This window comes from Rhinolophus sinicus, chromosome 12, assembly GCF_057876585.1.
Source record: "Rhinolophus sinicus isolate RSI-liver-muscle chromosome 12, RSI-T2T, whole genome shotgun sequence".
NCBI lineage: Eukaryota > Metazoa > Chordata > Mammalia > Chiroptera > Rhinolophidae > Rhinolophus > Rhinolophus sinicus.
In genome coordinates, this window is record NC_142512.1 from 43,740,851 (window position 1) to 43,757,447 (window position 16,597).

Consider the following 16,597-nt stretch of genomic DNA (forward strand, 5'->3'; position numbering starts at 1 on the left):
AGTACTAAACCCTATACATACTATGCTTTTTCCTATGTATACATACCTACGATAGAGTTTAATTTATAAATTAGACACAATAAGAGATTAACAATAACTAATAATAAAATAGAACAATTGTAACAATATACTGTAACAAAAATTATGTGACTGTGGTCTCCCTCTCTCAAAAGATCTCATTTGTACTGTATTCACCTTTTCACTCTTCAAAAGAAGCACTTTTCAGCTTCTCTTTGGCATATCCAAATCACCAGCATCACTGCTCTTGTGCTTTGGGGCCATTATTAAGTAAAATAATGGTTACTTGAACACAAGCACTGTGATAACACAATACTCAATCTCATAATGAGAAGCCTACCAAGTGACTAATGAGCAGGTAGTGTCAACAGCGTGAATACTAAACAAAGGGATGAGTCACATTCTAGGTGGGATGAAGCAGGATGGTGCTAGATTTCATTACACTACTTAGAACAGTGTGCAAATGAAAACTTATGAATTGTTTATTTCTGGAATTTTCCATTTAATATTCTCAAAACGTGGTAGACCATGGATAAGGGGGAACTACTGTACTTTTAGCTGCTGCCATCATCATTATCATCATGTCTTCCTCTCTGATCAAACTTTCTAACAATTCCTCTTGGACAGCCTCACAAAATTTACAAAATAAGTATCTACAGAATAAAACACAAACTCCTTAGTGAACTATTCAAATCCTATCTGGCTTTTAATCCTCCTTTGACAGCTCTGTTTTCACATCTCACTAAAGCTGCCTATGGTCTAGAACTAGAAAAGGCCTCTATAGGTCCCTAAACATCCACTGTATTTTAATACTTCAAAGGTTTGGTAACATTGTTGCCTGTGTTTGGGCTGTACTTAGTCTTTACCTTCTATCTCCTGAAATTTTAGTCATCCTTTCCTCAAAATTCAGCTTACATGTTCCTTTACCTTTCATGAAGCCTTCACTGATCTATCCAATGCAATATTAATAACTCCATCCTATGGGGTTCTAGACAGTTTTGTTTATGCTTTAAAAAAATAATCAGACTGTTTACTAAATTTGGTTTATTACTTGGTTAACTACATAAGTTGCAACTTCTTGAAGACAAAAATCAGATTCTATTTTTCTCTATAACTCCCTGGTTATCCTACTTAACTAGCTATTTCCCTAGTTATCCTGGATAACTGCCCTTAAACATAATGAATGTTCAACAAATGTTTGTTGAATATTTATTTTGGAATTCTGAATGCATTTTCCATTTTCCACTGACCTACAAACTTTTAGAAACCCAACCTGGAGATAAAACACAAGTTAAGACATTCCTACTACAATTGATTTTATATGAATCAAATGGAATATTAATGTTGACAATATAAATACAAAACAACATCTAGTTGTTTCTTTCTTGACACAATAAACAAAATATTAAAAAGCAAAAATCTGACAAGGAGATATGGGTCAGTCTGATAGAAGGGTTAGAATAGATCAGGTTTGGGGGCAATAAAATCTCTTAGTGGTGTGATCTATAAATACCTGGAAGATACCTAGATTTTTCTGGTTAATAGCAGTTTAGATCACGTCGTAGACTCTCCTCTAGACTTTCCTCCGTACTATTCAGATCTTTTGCCTTATCATCCTACTCAATATACCTACCACTTCTGAAACAATCAGTCATCCATTCAGTAAACATTTACTGAGCATCTACTTTGTTTGCTATATGATCCCGATTTCAGTAAAAACTTAACCAACTTGAGAAAATCAAGTTCTTCAGCTGTACAAAGCCTTAACATTTTGGATTTTCAGATCTCTACTGACAATAAGAAACTATGAGTAAGCTAGGCATTCATTATTCCATAGGCACCTATTTGGTCACTGTCATTGCGGTCTCTGTGTTTTTTTTTATTTTTCAATCAAACAATTGGGAAGCTGAACCTCAGAACAAAAACATGTGGTGTTGGAAAGGGGTAAATTTAAGTGCAGGTTTTAAATATACGACAGAATCACTGCTATCTAACCTACATCTCCTTTATATTACAACATAGCAAAGAGATAAAAGGTAATGTGATAAACTATGAGTGTTCTCTTCAGAAAATTTGAACACTGGGACTACACAGTAACTCCAAAAAACAACAACAAAAAACCCCCCAAAATCTCCTGATAGGCTAAAGGGTATTCAAACCTAATTTGACTCAACAACTATTTCTTAAATGCTTAATATGATCTCCACACCCCAGTCCAGGTCAGATAAAGGGGATCTCTCTGACACTCATCAAGATGACCACGGCACTTATCTGAGCTAAGAGCTGATGTGGCCTGGTGACCTACCAGACCACATATGACCTACAGTTCTGGAACCAAGCATAGAGGTAGCTTTCAAAATGATATTTAAATTAGACAACTAAAGTAATAATGAAAGAGAGAAACTCAATAAACATTTCCTTTTTAAGGCAGGCCATTTTTTTCCTAGATTGCTTTAATAGTGTCTTATTTGGCCTTTCTGAATTCTTTTCCACCTATGATCCATTCTCTCTCTGTGAGCTTCTCCCAAATCAGATCTGATGATATCACCCCTCTGCTAAAATCCTTCAGGGGCTTCTCATGGTCCTTAACAATAAAAACCAAAGTCACCAAGCGAGGCAGTGTGGTATAGTCCATGCTTACCTCCCAATTCATCTTGTATCATCATTGCCTTCCGTGCTAGCACAACAACCTTCTTTCAGCTCCTCAAACCTGCCATGTCACCCTCCTGTCCCAGGTCCTTTAAACATACAATGCACGTTACCTGTCACGCTCCTCCTTTCCTCCAAACCATGCAGATTCTACTCATTTTTTGGACTTCTTTCTCAGAAAAAGCTTTTTTGGGACCCCTAGATGAGGTCAGGCATCCTTATTATACACTCTAACAGCACCAAGTACCTTTCCTTTGTCACACTTCTCACTGTTGTCATTTATACTTATTTAGGATAGCACTGCATGTCTTCCTCACTATAACATAAACACTAGAGAGGCAGGGACATCTGTTTTTGCTCACTATTACAATCCCAGCACCTACTGGGTACTTTTGAAGCAGTAATGTGTGTAGAATGAATACACAGTGATCCTTGACTCTGGCAGTCCTCCAATTACTAGCACCTTCAGTTAGTCTTAGCCTTAAGTCTCTCTGCATTCTTGTATATTCCATACATACTTAAGGATCTCTGGAAATCTCTATTAGAGATTTCCTCTATTAGAGGAAACTTTGTGGCACATAGAATTATTTTGTATTGCAAATAATCACCACCTAATTACTCCTTTATAAAACATGGGGATTTCTTAAGAACTTACTTGTTTAATTTTGTTGTAAATGAAAAAACATGGTGAGTAGAAAAAATATACTCAGGATTTGATGTTGGAGACCTTTGTTCAAAGTTGTGTGCCAGTACTTTCTGCAGTGTGACTTTGGGGGTGATTATTTAACTTTTTTCAGCCTCAATTTCCTCATCTGAAAATTGGAGCTCTATTTCTTGGATTTGTGTGAATTAAATGAAATGATACATATATAGTGCTCCTAGTATACTGACTGGCACACATTAGGCACTTAAAACCATTTTCTTGGGCTGGCCCAGTGGGTGGCTCAGGCAGTTAGAGCTCTATGCTCCTAACTCCGAAGGGTTGCCAGTTCAATTCCTCGACTCCCGCAAGGGATGGTGGGCAGCGCACCCCGCAACTAGCAACAGCAACTGGACCTGGAGCTGAGCTGCGCCCTCCACAACTAAGACTGAAAAGACAACAACTTGACTTGGAAAAAAGTCCTGGAAGTACACACTGTTCCCCAATAAAGTCCTGTTCCCCTTCCCCAATAAAAATCTTTTTAAAAAAAACCATTTTCTTTCCCATCTCTTAATATAAATAAGTTATATATATATGTAATTTAAGGTACAGTTTCCATTATATAACATCTCCCAGCATATCTGCCACAATTATTTATTCTGTGACACATAAGTCACAAAAGACGCAATGATTCACCAGCTACCTTAGTACTACTGATCACCAGGAAAATTTGACACATATATACTATAGCCATAAAGCCCTAGAACTTTGAATTCTTTTCTTCTTAAAATCAAAGAAATGAAAGAGAAAAATAAAAGCAGTATATTCAAGAGTTCTATCCCTTTCTGATTTAAAGTCAAGCTTTGTTCAGAACAAAATCCTTTATCACCAATTCTTGAGAGGGTCATAAAGGCAAAGTGAAATCAGCAAACTCAAGCTCCCATAAATCCCAGTAGTAAAACCTGCCACTTAAGAGAACGCCACATATAGCTTCCATCACTACCATATTTCCCGGAAAATAAGACCTAGCCGGACAATCAGCTCTAATGTGTCTTTTGGAGCAAAAATTAATATAAGAGCCAGTTTTATATATAAGACCCGGGCTTATATTATATAAGACCTGGTACTGTATTTGTATTTATGTTATATTATATTATACCTGGGACCGAGTCTTATTTTTGCTCCAAAAGACGCATTAGAGCTGATGGTCCGGCTAGGTCTTATTTTCAGGGAAACACAGTACTCAGCTCAAGCACCTCTGCATTCCTGAGTGATGGTGTCTCTTTTGGGGAATGGAGTGGGGAATGAACTATTCTCTAAGGCACTGCAAATTGGTAGCTGATGATGAGCAGGGCTAAGATTAGCCCCCTAGTTATTCATCCAATTCTGCCCAAGTACTTGTGTGGATCTGCCCCTGAAAGAGTATCATTCAGTACATCACCTCAAGAGCTCTACAAATTAAAGCCACATAGATGAAATGCTGTTAAGAGTCAGGAAGCCAAAGAGAACAACACCTACCACCCAAAAAAGTTTACAAGAGAAATCCTACTGATTAAATTAATGGGTTAGTCCTAGCATGCATTAATTCAAAAGATAAATCAACAGCATAGAAATTAAATGGCAAAGTTCCTTGCTTGCTCTTCTTAAACACAAAATATTATTTAAAATATAAACAAACTTCTATAAGTTGTATAACTAATTCAGACTTAAATGTGACAACATAATTTTGTTTTGTTCTTGTCAAAAAAGAAAATAGCTGCTTTTTTAGACCATAAAAAATTGATAATAAAAGCCTCAGACAATATAGGAAAATGTAAGAAAAAAAAACCATTGTGGAATTTTACTGTTATACATTACAATCTAATTTCTACAACTCTAGTTTAGATCTACACCAGCGGTTCTTAATCTGGCCAATTTTGCCCCCCAAGGGGCATTTAGCAATGTGGGGGGGCATTTTTGGTTGTGAGGGGGCATCTCATGGGTAGAGGCCAGCGATGCTGCAAAACACTCTATAATACGCAAGACAGTGTCCCCCACAATAAATTACCGTTTCCCCGAAAATAAGACCTCGCAGGACCATCAACTCTAACGCGTCTCTGTGGAGCAAAAATTAATATAAGACCCGGTTTTATTTTACTGTAAGACCCGGTCTTATGTAACATAAGACCGGGTCTTATATTAATTTTTGCTCCACAAGACATTACAGCTGACTGTCCAGCTACGTCTTATTTTCGGGAAACAGGGTAGCTTGCCCAAAGCATCAGTAGTGCCAAGATTGAGAAACCTTGGTGTATATTACCATGTAACTGGATTTTTCTACTAGCCTGCATGTCTCCCTAGCTCTTGTCTCATCCCTCCTTCCCAACAGCACCAGATTAATCTTCCCAAAGTAGTGCTTTCATTACATAATTCTTCTGTTCAAAAACCTACAATGGCTATTTATTACAATACATTAAATCTAAACTCCTCAGCCTGGATGTTAAGTCCCTTGTAACCTGATTCTCCCTGGCTAGCAAAACCTTAGCTCTTGCTGCTGTCAATTCCCATTCTTGCCAAAGCTGTAATATTTCACTCTTCTCCTGTTCCTGCACATCACTCCCAACTTTGGGCTTTTGCTCCTGCCATTCCATGCCAGAAATGGTTTTCCTCTTCTCTCCCAATTCAAAGACTTCCCATCTTCTAAAGCTTTAAGTTCTACTCCTTCAAGAAACCTTTCCCATTTTTCCAGTCTGCAAGGATCTCTTTTCTGAATTCCTTTATCTGTGCAACCAAATACATAATGACTTACAACATTATCCAACTGTTCTTGTTAAGCATTCTTACCTTCCCAACAAGACTAGACCCCTCAAAAATTAGAGATTATACCGCCACATTTCTTCTGGTTGGTTTCACAAATGTCTCCAATTCAATTTGGACAAGACAGAATTCTTAATCATCCGCCTTCAAATGTATCCCCTCCTCAAAAAATTTTCCATTTATTAAATGGCACCACCAAAATGAAATCCAGGCAGCCGTCATTAACCTCCCCCCATCCAATCAGTTTTCATGTCTCATTGGTTCTAAATCCAAAACAGCTCTTGAATTTATCTACCTCTTTCCTACTCCATTGTTACCATTTTAGTGTACGTTACCTTTATCCTAAGACTGTTTTTCACTCTTGCCTCCCTCCTCCCATTACATTTCTCATACAGTAGCCAGAGAGATCTTAACATTCACAACCCTCTGCTAAAAATCCTTCAACAGATTCCCCATTATCCTTGAAATGAAAATGGCCTTCCATTACTATGCAACTCCAGCCACATTGGACTTCTTTCAGTTCTTCCAAAGCCACGTTCTGCTGTCTTAGAGACTCTCTGCTCGTGCTGTTTTCTCTTAATGCTCTTCAAATTACTATTTCTTTTGCAATCTTCAGATCTCAGAATCTGCATAACATTCAATATTATTTGCTCAAAAAGGTCTTTCCTGACATCCTTTTAAGAGGTTTTAGAATGTCTTTTACATTCTTTTTGTGCTTGGTACACAGCAGATGCCTAACATTCTTTCCTATTTGATTTTGTCACTGAGGCTGCTTAACTTTTGGCTGCTTTGCAGTACCTCCTTCGGTGGTCCAGGTACAAACCTGACACCCGCACCTGCGTCAGGTCCCTCCTATTAGGTCGCTCTCCTCACACCCTATTTATAATATCCTGATCGCAGTCTGTATATTAATTTGTGATTACTTGGTTAATGTTTTCTCTCTTAACAGACCATAAGCCCAAAAAGGGCTACATCAGGACACGAGTCCATAAAGGAATTAAATTATTATGTACTTGCAATGACTTCTTCCTCCACCCTCACTCCCCAAAGTTTCTTCTCTCAGTTCAGGTACTATGTAGCACTGTCTTCAAGATACTCTATTGTACCTAAATACATGGTGATCTTCTACTTTCCAAAAGAAAAATTCATAAACAAATGTGTTTCAGTTAACATGAACACATACATTTTTGAATGACGATCAAACAGTCCAATGCCTATTGATTAATCAATGCAGTTACACACATATATTTTAAAAATCACAAAACATATTTAGAAATTTCATCTTTTTCTATTCTCACTGAATAGAACAATTTTACTGAAACTGTTCACATATATCTTTGACATCAATGAAGGCTTTTTTTGTCACCTAACACCATTTTCCTGACCACCTTCAATTTTGTTATTTGAAATAGGGTACTCTGAATTCATGTTAGATTGTTGTCCCTGTACATCTTATCCCAAGCCAAAAGTATACCTTCACTATCTAATGATCTCTAAAACGATATGAGGTGTATGGTACCCACTTACTATACTGCTTAGTAAGGTGATTTTCACAAGGCTTGTTTACAACTTCATCTAACACTTCTAACTGTGAAGCCCTACTTCCAGGAATAATTGATAAATCTATTAAAATGTGTTTGCTTTTTTAAAAGATCAATTTCATCAGGTGAATTTTATAAACATCCAAATTAGCACTGATTGAATTCATTTATGTGAGTTTCTTTCCCAAACAGTTATATTAAAAATAATTAACAGAATTCTGTCTCACAATAGGAGAGATTTTTGTAAAGACTTGAGGGGAACCAAAGTTTTGCCAACCCAAAATATGCCTTCTGGGATATTGATTTTAAGTTGGTTATTAAGAAACAAAAGACTCAGAACCTTTGACTCTCCGCCCTTACCTGTCTAAAGGAATTCAGATAGAAAGAGAAGGGGAGCATCACCTTCTTTTAGCCTCACTATAAACTAAATGTGGAAGAAAGTGAGAAGCCTAGCAAAGCCTGTTTGTTGAGCTTCCTTCTGTGACCCATTGTTTCTGGGTAGCCCAGCAAGAATTTGTTTACCACATGTTTGCTCTTTCTTGTCTACCTGTGAATTGTCTACTTTCCTTTAAAATCCCAGACCCCTGCTCCGCTTCACCTTTGTCTAAAATGGCACATAAACCTCAATTGTCCAATGTGTCTTCATGTCTCATTCTTATGACACCCCGTCATGCACATCTGTAATAAAATTTGGACATTTTCTCCTGTTAACCTGTCTCATGTTAATCTGATAATTAGCCCAGCTAGAAGAAAACAGAAGGTGGGGCAAAAGTTGGTTTTTTTGTACCCCCACAGACAAGTAACACCTTTACTATGAGAAATAATATGGAGAAGCTTATATTTAGGCTTACATGGTATATCACACTGACTATCCCACATTAAAATTTTAAAGAAAAAAAAAAGCAGAAAACAGTTGGTCTCATCTTTTCTCTCAACTTTTTCCTATGCCCAGTAATACCTTGAGTTATGCCAAGAAAGGAAACAACTTTCCAACTTACTCTCATTCCTTTACAAATACATACAATCACTCGCCATAGTTAAAAAATATATATCTTATTTATCTGTCCTATTTTTATTTTCCTCCTAATTCTTTCCATTTTCAGCACTATCCCAGATCAGTTGATCTTTATCACTGTAGCCAAAGTTGCTGTTCCGCTCACTGCTCCAGACCCCTTCCTGAATGGTATCTTACTTGTATACTGTAAGTCAACCAAAATTCTCACGTAGCCATATCCTAAAGCTTCTTACCACCATCCCTGAATCTAATGGACAAAGGTAGTGTGAAAAAAACCCCAAGCAAACCAAATTTGACTTTTAAGCCTTAAAAATACCTAAGTGTATTACTGCCAAGAGAACTTTAAGGAAAAGAAAGGAAACCTGAGGGATACTATGTAGGAATAGGCTAGATATTTCTTTTCTTCTCCATGTTTTTATACAAGTTGAAATTATTATTAAATAGTGGTTATAAGCTAGCAATACAACTAATTTATCATTTTAGAAGCCTTTTGGGGTAAGAGAAGGCAAATGTATCAATTATTAAGGCAAAATTACAAGAATATGAGACAAATTAAACAATTGAGTGATCTACTTATCCATTTAAGGTACAGACAGCAACTTCTAAGTTCATGTTAGGCCTCAAAAAAAAAAAAAATCTTAAAAGGGACTCTTTACTAGTAAGAGGAATCTGGATGTTAAGAAATAGCTTTGGAAGCACTGGTACAATTTACAAACAGGTGAATTTCCTAAGCTAGAATCCTATATGATATTAATGCAACCAATAATAGCTGCTATATGTAAAGGGCTAGAGAAGAAGCCAACTAGAAGAAACTGGTATTTCATCTGGTGGAGAAGAATTAAGGAAATATGAAGTAGTAATGTATTAAAATATTTACTATTTGCTATCACAGGCTTATTAAGGGTAATATGAATTAACTTTTAAATTCGATTTGCTTTATATCTTCAAAATAAAGAAAGTCCATGACTCAATGACAGTAGTTGATAGAGGTCAACTTTTTAAATCAAGTCAAAGATCAAATGGTGGATTGAAAGTCTCCCAGACCCGGTCCATCACCAAGGGACAAAAGATTCAGTTTCTTCAGATGGCAGGGGGAAATGACTTGGCACTGCATCGCACACTTAAAATCCAATAGGGTTTCTTCCATGCCAACAGAGCAGTGTGCGTCAAAGCATACCTTGGTGTGGTAAGGACAGTGAGATAGATGGAAAAACCATTCTTGGTCTTTCATTTCCTGGACGCCTTATAAACATGAATTGAAACACTCTTGATCCCCATCAGAGGCTATGGAAAAAACCCAGATTTGCCGTTTCCACCCTCTCCCCTTGTGTAGGTGCTTGCACCTTAGCACTAGGCCTTGGGAGTTCTCTTCTCAGATTATTGTTCAGTGGGAAATTCACTGAACGAGAAAAGCAACGTGGGCTAGTAAGTCTGTTACCAAAATAGAAATTAGTATTAAAAATACCGATCCCTCTACCCTCTCACATAAGACAAAACCAAACCAAACCAAACCACCACCACCCCCCTCACAAACTTGCCCAACCATTATGAAGACCATGCAAGCTCTGATCAAATGTGCTTCCCAATCATCCTTTAGGTAACAGAGCACCTGGGGCGAGTTTCCCCCGCCACCCCCCGCCCACCCTCATCTCTCACCCCAGCCAGGACCAGGCCCTTAGACTGACAGGAGGGCTAGCCGGACGTCGGCTCGGAATGGAAGGCATTATCGCCGAATGCTGCTCACACTAGGGGCAGAAGTAATGTAGGCCCAGAGATAATACGGCTTAGGTTGTGGGCAAGGCCTCTGAACTGACGAGAAGACAGGCAGGACCCGGCATAAGGAGAGGCGGGAGAAGCAGCCGGGCCTAGGCCGCACCAGGCCGCGGAGTAGCCATACGCGGCTTCCCGACTGGGGCCGCGAGCCAAGCCTCAGAGAAGGGGGTTATCATTACCTGGACGGGTTCCTGCAGCACCGTCATCCTTGAGGCTCAAACCCACTTTCTGCAGTGCCTCAGGCCCCCCCCCGTAGCGGCTCCGGCCCGGCCAGCCCCGGCTCATTTAAACTAACCAGCGACCGTTACCGGGGGATGGGGGCGGCCGAGCGATTGCCGAGCACCTCCGAGCGGGACACGGAAATACCCGAAGTGAAGAGATCCGCGCGGGAGCAGGACGGAAAGGTCCGAAGGATGTCGGAAAAACCCGAGGCGAACCGGCGGAGGAGGAGACCGTTGCCGGAAATTGTCGAGGATTATCGGAGACTACCGAGTCTGACCCAGAGCATAGGTTCCTCTTCTCGGCCCCGCCTCTACTCACGCACGCCACGCCCAATCGGCCACCCTCGGCTGGGCCACGCCCAATCAGCACCCAGCGGGCTGGGCGTGTCGGGCTGGAGCTGGCGGGCATCGTTACGTGGCCCGGCTGCCGTCTTGATTCGCCGCTGAGCTTTCTGGATTAATTCGTGTGCGGTCGATTAAGCAAAGGGTAAAACTCGGGAGTTTGAGGCTGAGTTTAATTAATCATGAAGTATTTGCCTATTGAATTTAGGTCATTTATCCATTCCAGAAGTACCTCTTCATATCTCAGAGGGAAATAGGAAATTTCCACCCTTCAAAGTTTTAGTATGGCCCCTGTCCTCAAAGAGATTACAGTCTACTTAAGGGAAAAGTCCTGCTACCTTGTGTGGTGCCCATTATAAATGATGTGAAAATTCAGAGAAGAGGGAAATTAATTGGGATTAAGATGAGGAACTTTTCACAGAAGGAAAACGGGACAAATTGGGATTTGAAGAATGGTTAGAATGAGAAGGGGAAAAAAAGGAGAATAAGTGAAGGAAAGCAGAAATGAGATCAGTCTGTTAAGAGTTAAGGCATTAACTGGAAATATTACGTGACCAGATCATGGAAAATCTCAAAAGACAGGCAGAAATTTTTATTCTTGATTGGAGAGGCTTTCTGGTGTATTGGAAAGAGTGTGGAATTGGAAAGGCAGAGGCTTGCTTTTGAATTTAATCTCTGGCTCTACTACGTATTTTTAGGACCTTGGGCAAGTTATAAACTCTCTGAACTTCTATGTTCTTAGTCTGAAAAAAATAAGATGAATATATTAGTGTATGTGGCTGTCTAATGCAGTAGGCTCTCTCAAATTACTTTCATGCCCCTTCCCCCAAAAAATATGTGAACCAGAGAACTAGTAAAACTTTGTTTTTCAGGAAACGAGGAATATCATTTTTGAAGGTTAATTTCCCCCCTTCTTCCACCTCCCCCCACACTCCATTTCAAGCCGTTGTTGCTCAGTCTAGTTGTGTAGGACACAGCTCCCTGGCCCATGCTGGTGTTATGAGCCTTGCGCTCCCCGGCGGTTGCCAGTCGGCAGTCGGCAGCTCACAGCAGCTCTTGACGGCTGCTGGCCACTCACGATGGCTACAGGCCACTTATGCTGGCCACGGGCCGCTCCTGGCAGCACACGGCTGCCCACACACACAGTAGACCACGGCATCACAGCAGCCTGAGGGAGCCCACTGCAGCCCCGGCAGCCCATGCCAACCTCCAGCTGCTCACAGCTGCCCAGCTCCAGGGAGAGACCTTGTTCACAATCTTAGCTGTAGAGGGCGCAGCTCACTGGCCCACGTGGGAATCGAACTGGCGACCTCAGTGTTAGCATGGCACTCCAACCATCTAAGCCACCAGAAAGTTAATTTTCTGGTTAGAACATTTCTAGGTTACATGTGGTACTCATAGTATATTCCACTGTATGGAAATTTCCCTTTCTGGTTCTTATTTTATACAGATGAAATCAGATTAGAATGGGTCTCTCTCTTCCTTTGGGTGACTGTTTTTTTAAACACCAGTCGACAAAGCAACTCGTAATCCACCAGCCGTCTGTAATCACTGCTTATGTACTTGTAGCCCCACAAAAGGTAGGTGCTAAGGTGATTTTCTGTGCCCTGTTCTTTTAACAGGGTTATGCTGGGTGAATTTGAATGGCAATAGTCTTCTACACTGTCCAGTACGATAGTTACTCACTATTTTAAAGTTTAGTTAAATTCAAGTGAAATTAAAAATGAAGTTCTTTAGATGTCCTGGCCACATTCCAAGGACTTACTAGACATGTGACTGACCTCCATACTGGATAGCACAGATAAAGAATATTACCATCATTGGTCTGACGGGGGCTGAAAGATACAAGGACTCACGTGTTTGAGGCCTGGGTGCTAGCTGCTGACTGAGCTCCTCAGTTCTCCACAGCTCTTTTTCAACCTTGGCTTCTCAGCAGTCAGTAGTTTAGCTCTAGCTTCTTGACTTGGTGGTTGGCAACCAAGAGGATGAAAGCAGAAGCTGTTGGGCCCCTTAAGACCTGGGCCGGTAAGTCAAACCCCATCACTTCTTGTTGGTCAAAGACACAGGGCCAGCCTGCATTCAACTAGAGGAGAAATAGACTCCACTTCTTCATGGGAGAATTGATGGCAAAGTGAAATTCCAAAAGGCATGTGCGATGAGAGCGTTTGATAATTCGTCCGTCTTTGTCCATCTACCAGGTATAAGAGGAGAAAATGTGGTAGTGGAAATGGAAAGAAAGGGATGGGTAAGACATTATTCTTAAAATCTGATGCATTTAACTGACACAACACTCCAGATTTATTCTAATTCAGAATGCAGTAGTACTACTTCTTTATTATCTGGACACTTCTATTAAAGTAGACTAAAGTTGTATTTGCATTTCCTAGCAGTCACATGACACTTCGCTCATGCTAAGCTTGTGTTTATTTTACAAACACAGCTCTTTTTCCATCGAATGTGCTGCCAACCCAAGTCTTACACTTGTGCAACGAATTCTTATAAACTTAAATGAAGGAACTTAAAATACAGGCTCCATAAAGATGATATTGCTGTGTGTGTGAATATGTGTATCTAGAGTCAGCATTTAAACAGTCTGTGATGTTTGGCACTCTGGCTCTTAAGCTTAGAATTTGCCTAAAGTTTCCCCCCTTCCCCCAAAAAAGGGCATCTCTTTTCTGACTATTGTTCCGTGGGCTAACACATCTGTTGTAGTTTTCTATGTGCGCAGCAAGACCACATTGTTTGAAGTTGTTCTTTGATGGGATCTTTTAGAGGATTTTTACTTCTTTCTCTGTTCCTGATTGACCTACTTAAACTCACCATCCAGCAAGCACTTGGGCATCCTGCTGTCACCCATTATCCATATATGTTTCACTGGTGAGTGGAGTTGGGTTACAACAAGCATTATCCCAAACATGGTAAATTATCTCTCCTCCTTAGCCTGCCTCTTGGTCTGTTTTATGTTCCATCAGATTTTGAGGTCAGCATTTAGGAAACTATTCAAGAAGCTAGACATGGTATCTTTGGCAAGATGCAGGTACCACTGAAATATAGCCCAGAGTAAGCTTACCTCTGAATTCTGAATTCCTTCAGTCCTCCTTATCTGTACCCTTCTTTTGTCCCTGTTGCATGCTGCCTTTTATCCTCCTTCTATAACCTGACCTTGAGGCTCTTTCCGCCCCCCATGTTGGCTCCTCTTGGTGAAACTATCCCTTTCCTTTGTCATCTCTGATCACACAGTCTCCTTGTTTTCCTTCTACTGCTCTGTTCTTTATCCGTTTCTTTGGCTGCCCCTCTAATATTAGAATGCTTCTGTTCTAGGCCATCTCACCTTACACATTCTTCCCAGGCAAACCCATCCATTCTCATAATTTTCATCTAAAATTACTCCAAAATCTGTATCTCCAGCAAGACTGCTTCTTAGAACTCCAGACCCAAATGCCTAATTGTCAACTGGATGTTTCTATCTGAATATCTCACAGGTACTTTGTTCTCAGGGAAACTCCTCATTCCTCATAGTACTTGAAATATTTCCTATCCCTGTTTAAGGCATCACCCTCTTCTCCACTGTCCAAACCTGGACCACTCTCTTTCTTTAACCCTAACATCTACTATGTTTCCCCAAATAGAAGACCTAACCGGACAATCAGCTCTAATGCGTCTTTTGGAGCAAAAGTTAATATAAGACCTGGTATTATATTATATTATATTATATTATATTATATTATATTATATTATATTATATTATATTATAAAGACCCGGTCTTATATTATGGTAAAATAAGATCGGGTCTTATAATAATTTTTGTTCCAAAAGATGCATTAGAGCTGATTGTCTGGCTAGGTCTTATTTTCCGGGAAACACGGTAGTCACAAAGCGCTACTAACTTTACCTCCTAAATAGACCTTCATGTCTCTTCCCGCTTCCAGTTTTACCTACCTCCAAAAATAAGTCTGATCATGTCAGAACTCCCCTCCCTGAACCTTACCCCATAACTCAGGATTTCTCATTGTTCTGAGGATATAGTCCAAACCGTTTAACTTGTCTTATAAGGCCCTATAAGGTCTAGTCCTTGCCTCCTTATTCACTTTTATCTCACCTGTCTCCCTCTTTTACTCTACATTCTAGTGAAGAGATTAGAACATTCCACTTTGGCATAAGGATTATTTTGAGCTGAAAGCAATTAAGAAACAGCAAACACAGAGAGAGCTCTTTTCCCTCCCCTAGTTGCTTAAAAGCAGGATATAAATTTCCCTTTATGAAGGTGTTTCTCTCCCCTCTTCTATACCAGAAGAAGGAAAACAACTGTTATCACTGAAGACAGATTTGCACTAAATTGGGTCTGCACAAACAAACCTTACTAAAATAACCCTTATCTTTCATAAGTTTCTCTATATACTTACCTTTCCACAATTTACCACCCCTAGGAGCTCTAACCCCTTTTTCTTTGTCTTGACACTTAGCCACAAATTTATTGGCCCAAATTCTAACCACCTCTTTGAGTTACTTCTCACTGACTTCTCCTGTGTTTGTGCATGTTTCATGTGTAAATAAACTCTTGTTTTTAAAATTCTGTTAATCTGTCTTTTGTCAGTTTACATTGCAGGGCCCCAGATACTGAACCTAAGAGGGTAGAGAGAAAAGTTTCCTTCCCTCCTCTTCACCAGCTACATGGAAGTTCTTGACCTACTTTCTTGCCTCAGAAGCTTTCCATGTATTGCTTTCTCTGTCCAGAACACTCTTCCATGGCTATCTCTGCCCATCCTGCAAATGATGTAGGAATATTTCCTGTGAGTGAGTGTCGGGATCGTGTCCCGTGAAACCGAAGAATGGAAGCATGGACCAAGGAGAAGTGAGGAGTTGTAAAAGAGGATAGTTTATTAAAAGCAAAGTGTTGCAGCTCCCAAGCGGGAGGCGGTTCACAAATGGGGTGCTCCCTGACTGAGGCAAAAGCTCTTACTTTTATATCTTCCCTTGCCTGTTTGGGGAAGGGGAGCTGGCGCCTTCTAATGAAATTCATCTACGAGGTTTGTTCTGTTTGCCCACCCTAAAGGGATTAACAAACCCATTCGTATCTATCAGATCTGCTCTGGCAAAAGGAGTTTTATGAGATAATTTATTAACCTCAAGGCGCTGTTACATTTTGTCCTGGAGTAAAGGAGTTATTTCAGTACTGGAAGTTTCAGGATATGGCGGTCTTATGTTTATTCCACCAGGGATCTTTCTGTCTGCCTAACAACACGTTAACTAACCTGTCTCACAAACATACTTCTTCAGGCTTTTTCTGACATACTAGAATACAGGGATAGGTTGGCTATCCCTGCTATTACTCTAGTGTTAACCATGTGTGTCATTACTGCCATCACCCTTTACTGAAATTACTTTTTTAATTGTCCACTTCCTATCTAGCCTATACGCTCCATGAGGACAGAAGCTGTTTGTAGTCTCCAAACTTAGAACAATATCTGGTACATAATTGGCACTCATTCTTATTTGTTTAATGAATGAATGGAATAAACTCTTTCTGTTGCTATAATTATGTTTTGTTTATTGATTGTTATTACATACTTAACATTTGTATGCCTTTGAAATTCATATGTT

General features: G+C 39.9%; 1 protein-coding gene across 7 annotated transcripts in view; it reads right to left on the reverse strand.

Moving 5' to 3' along the window:
• Positions 1 to 10,776, reverse strand: part of CDC27 (cell division cycle 27) — a 60,002-nt gene extending 49,226 nt beyond the window's left edge. For all 7 annotated transcript variants that reach the window (XM_074320856.2, XM_019732997.3, XM_074320855.2 and 4 more), the window contains exon 1: positions 10,612 to 10,776. In XM_074320856.2, the coding sequence (XP_074176957.1) occupies positions 10,612 to 10,638 (27 nt within the window). In that variant the 5' untranslated portion in view covers positions 10,639 to 10,776. The remainder of the gene's footprint in view (positions 1 to 10,611) is intronic.
• Between the last annotated feature and the right edge of the window lie 5,821 nt (positions 10,777 to 16,597).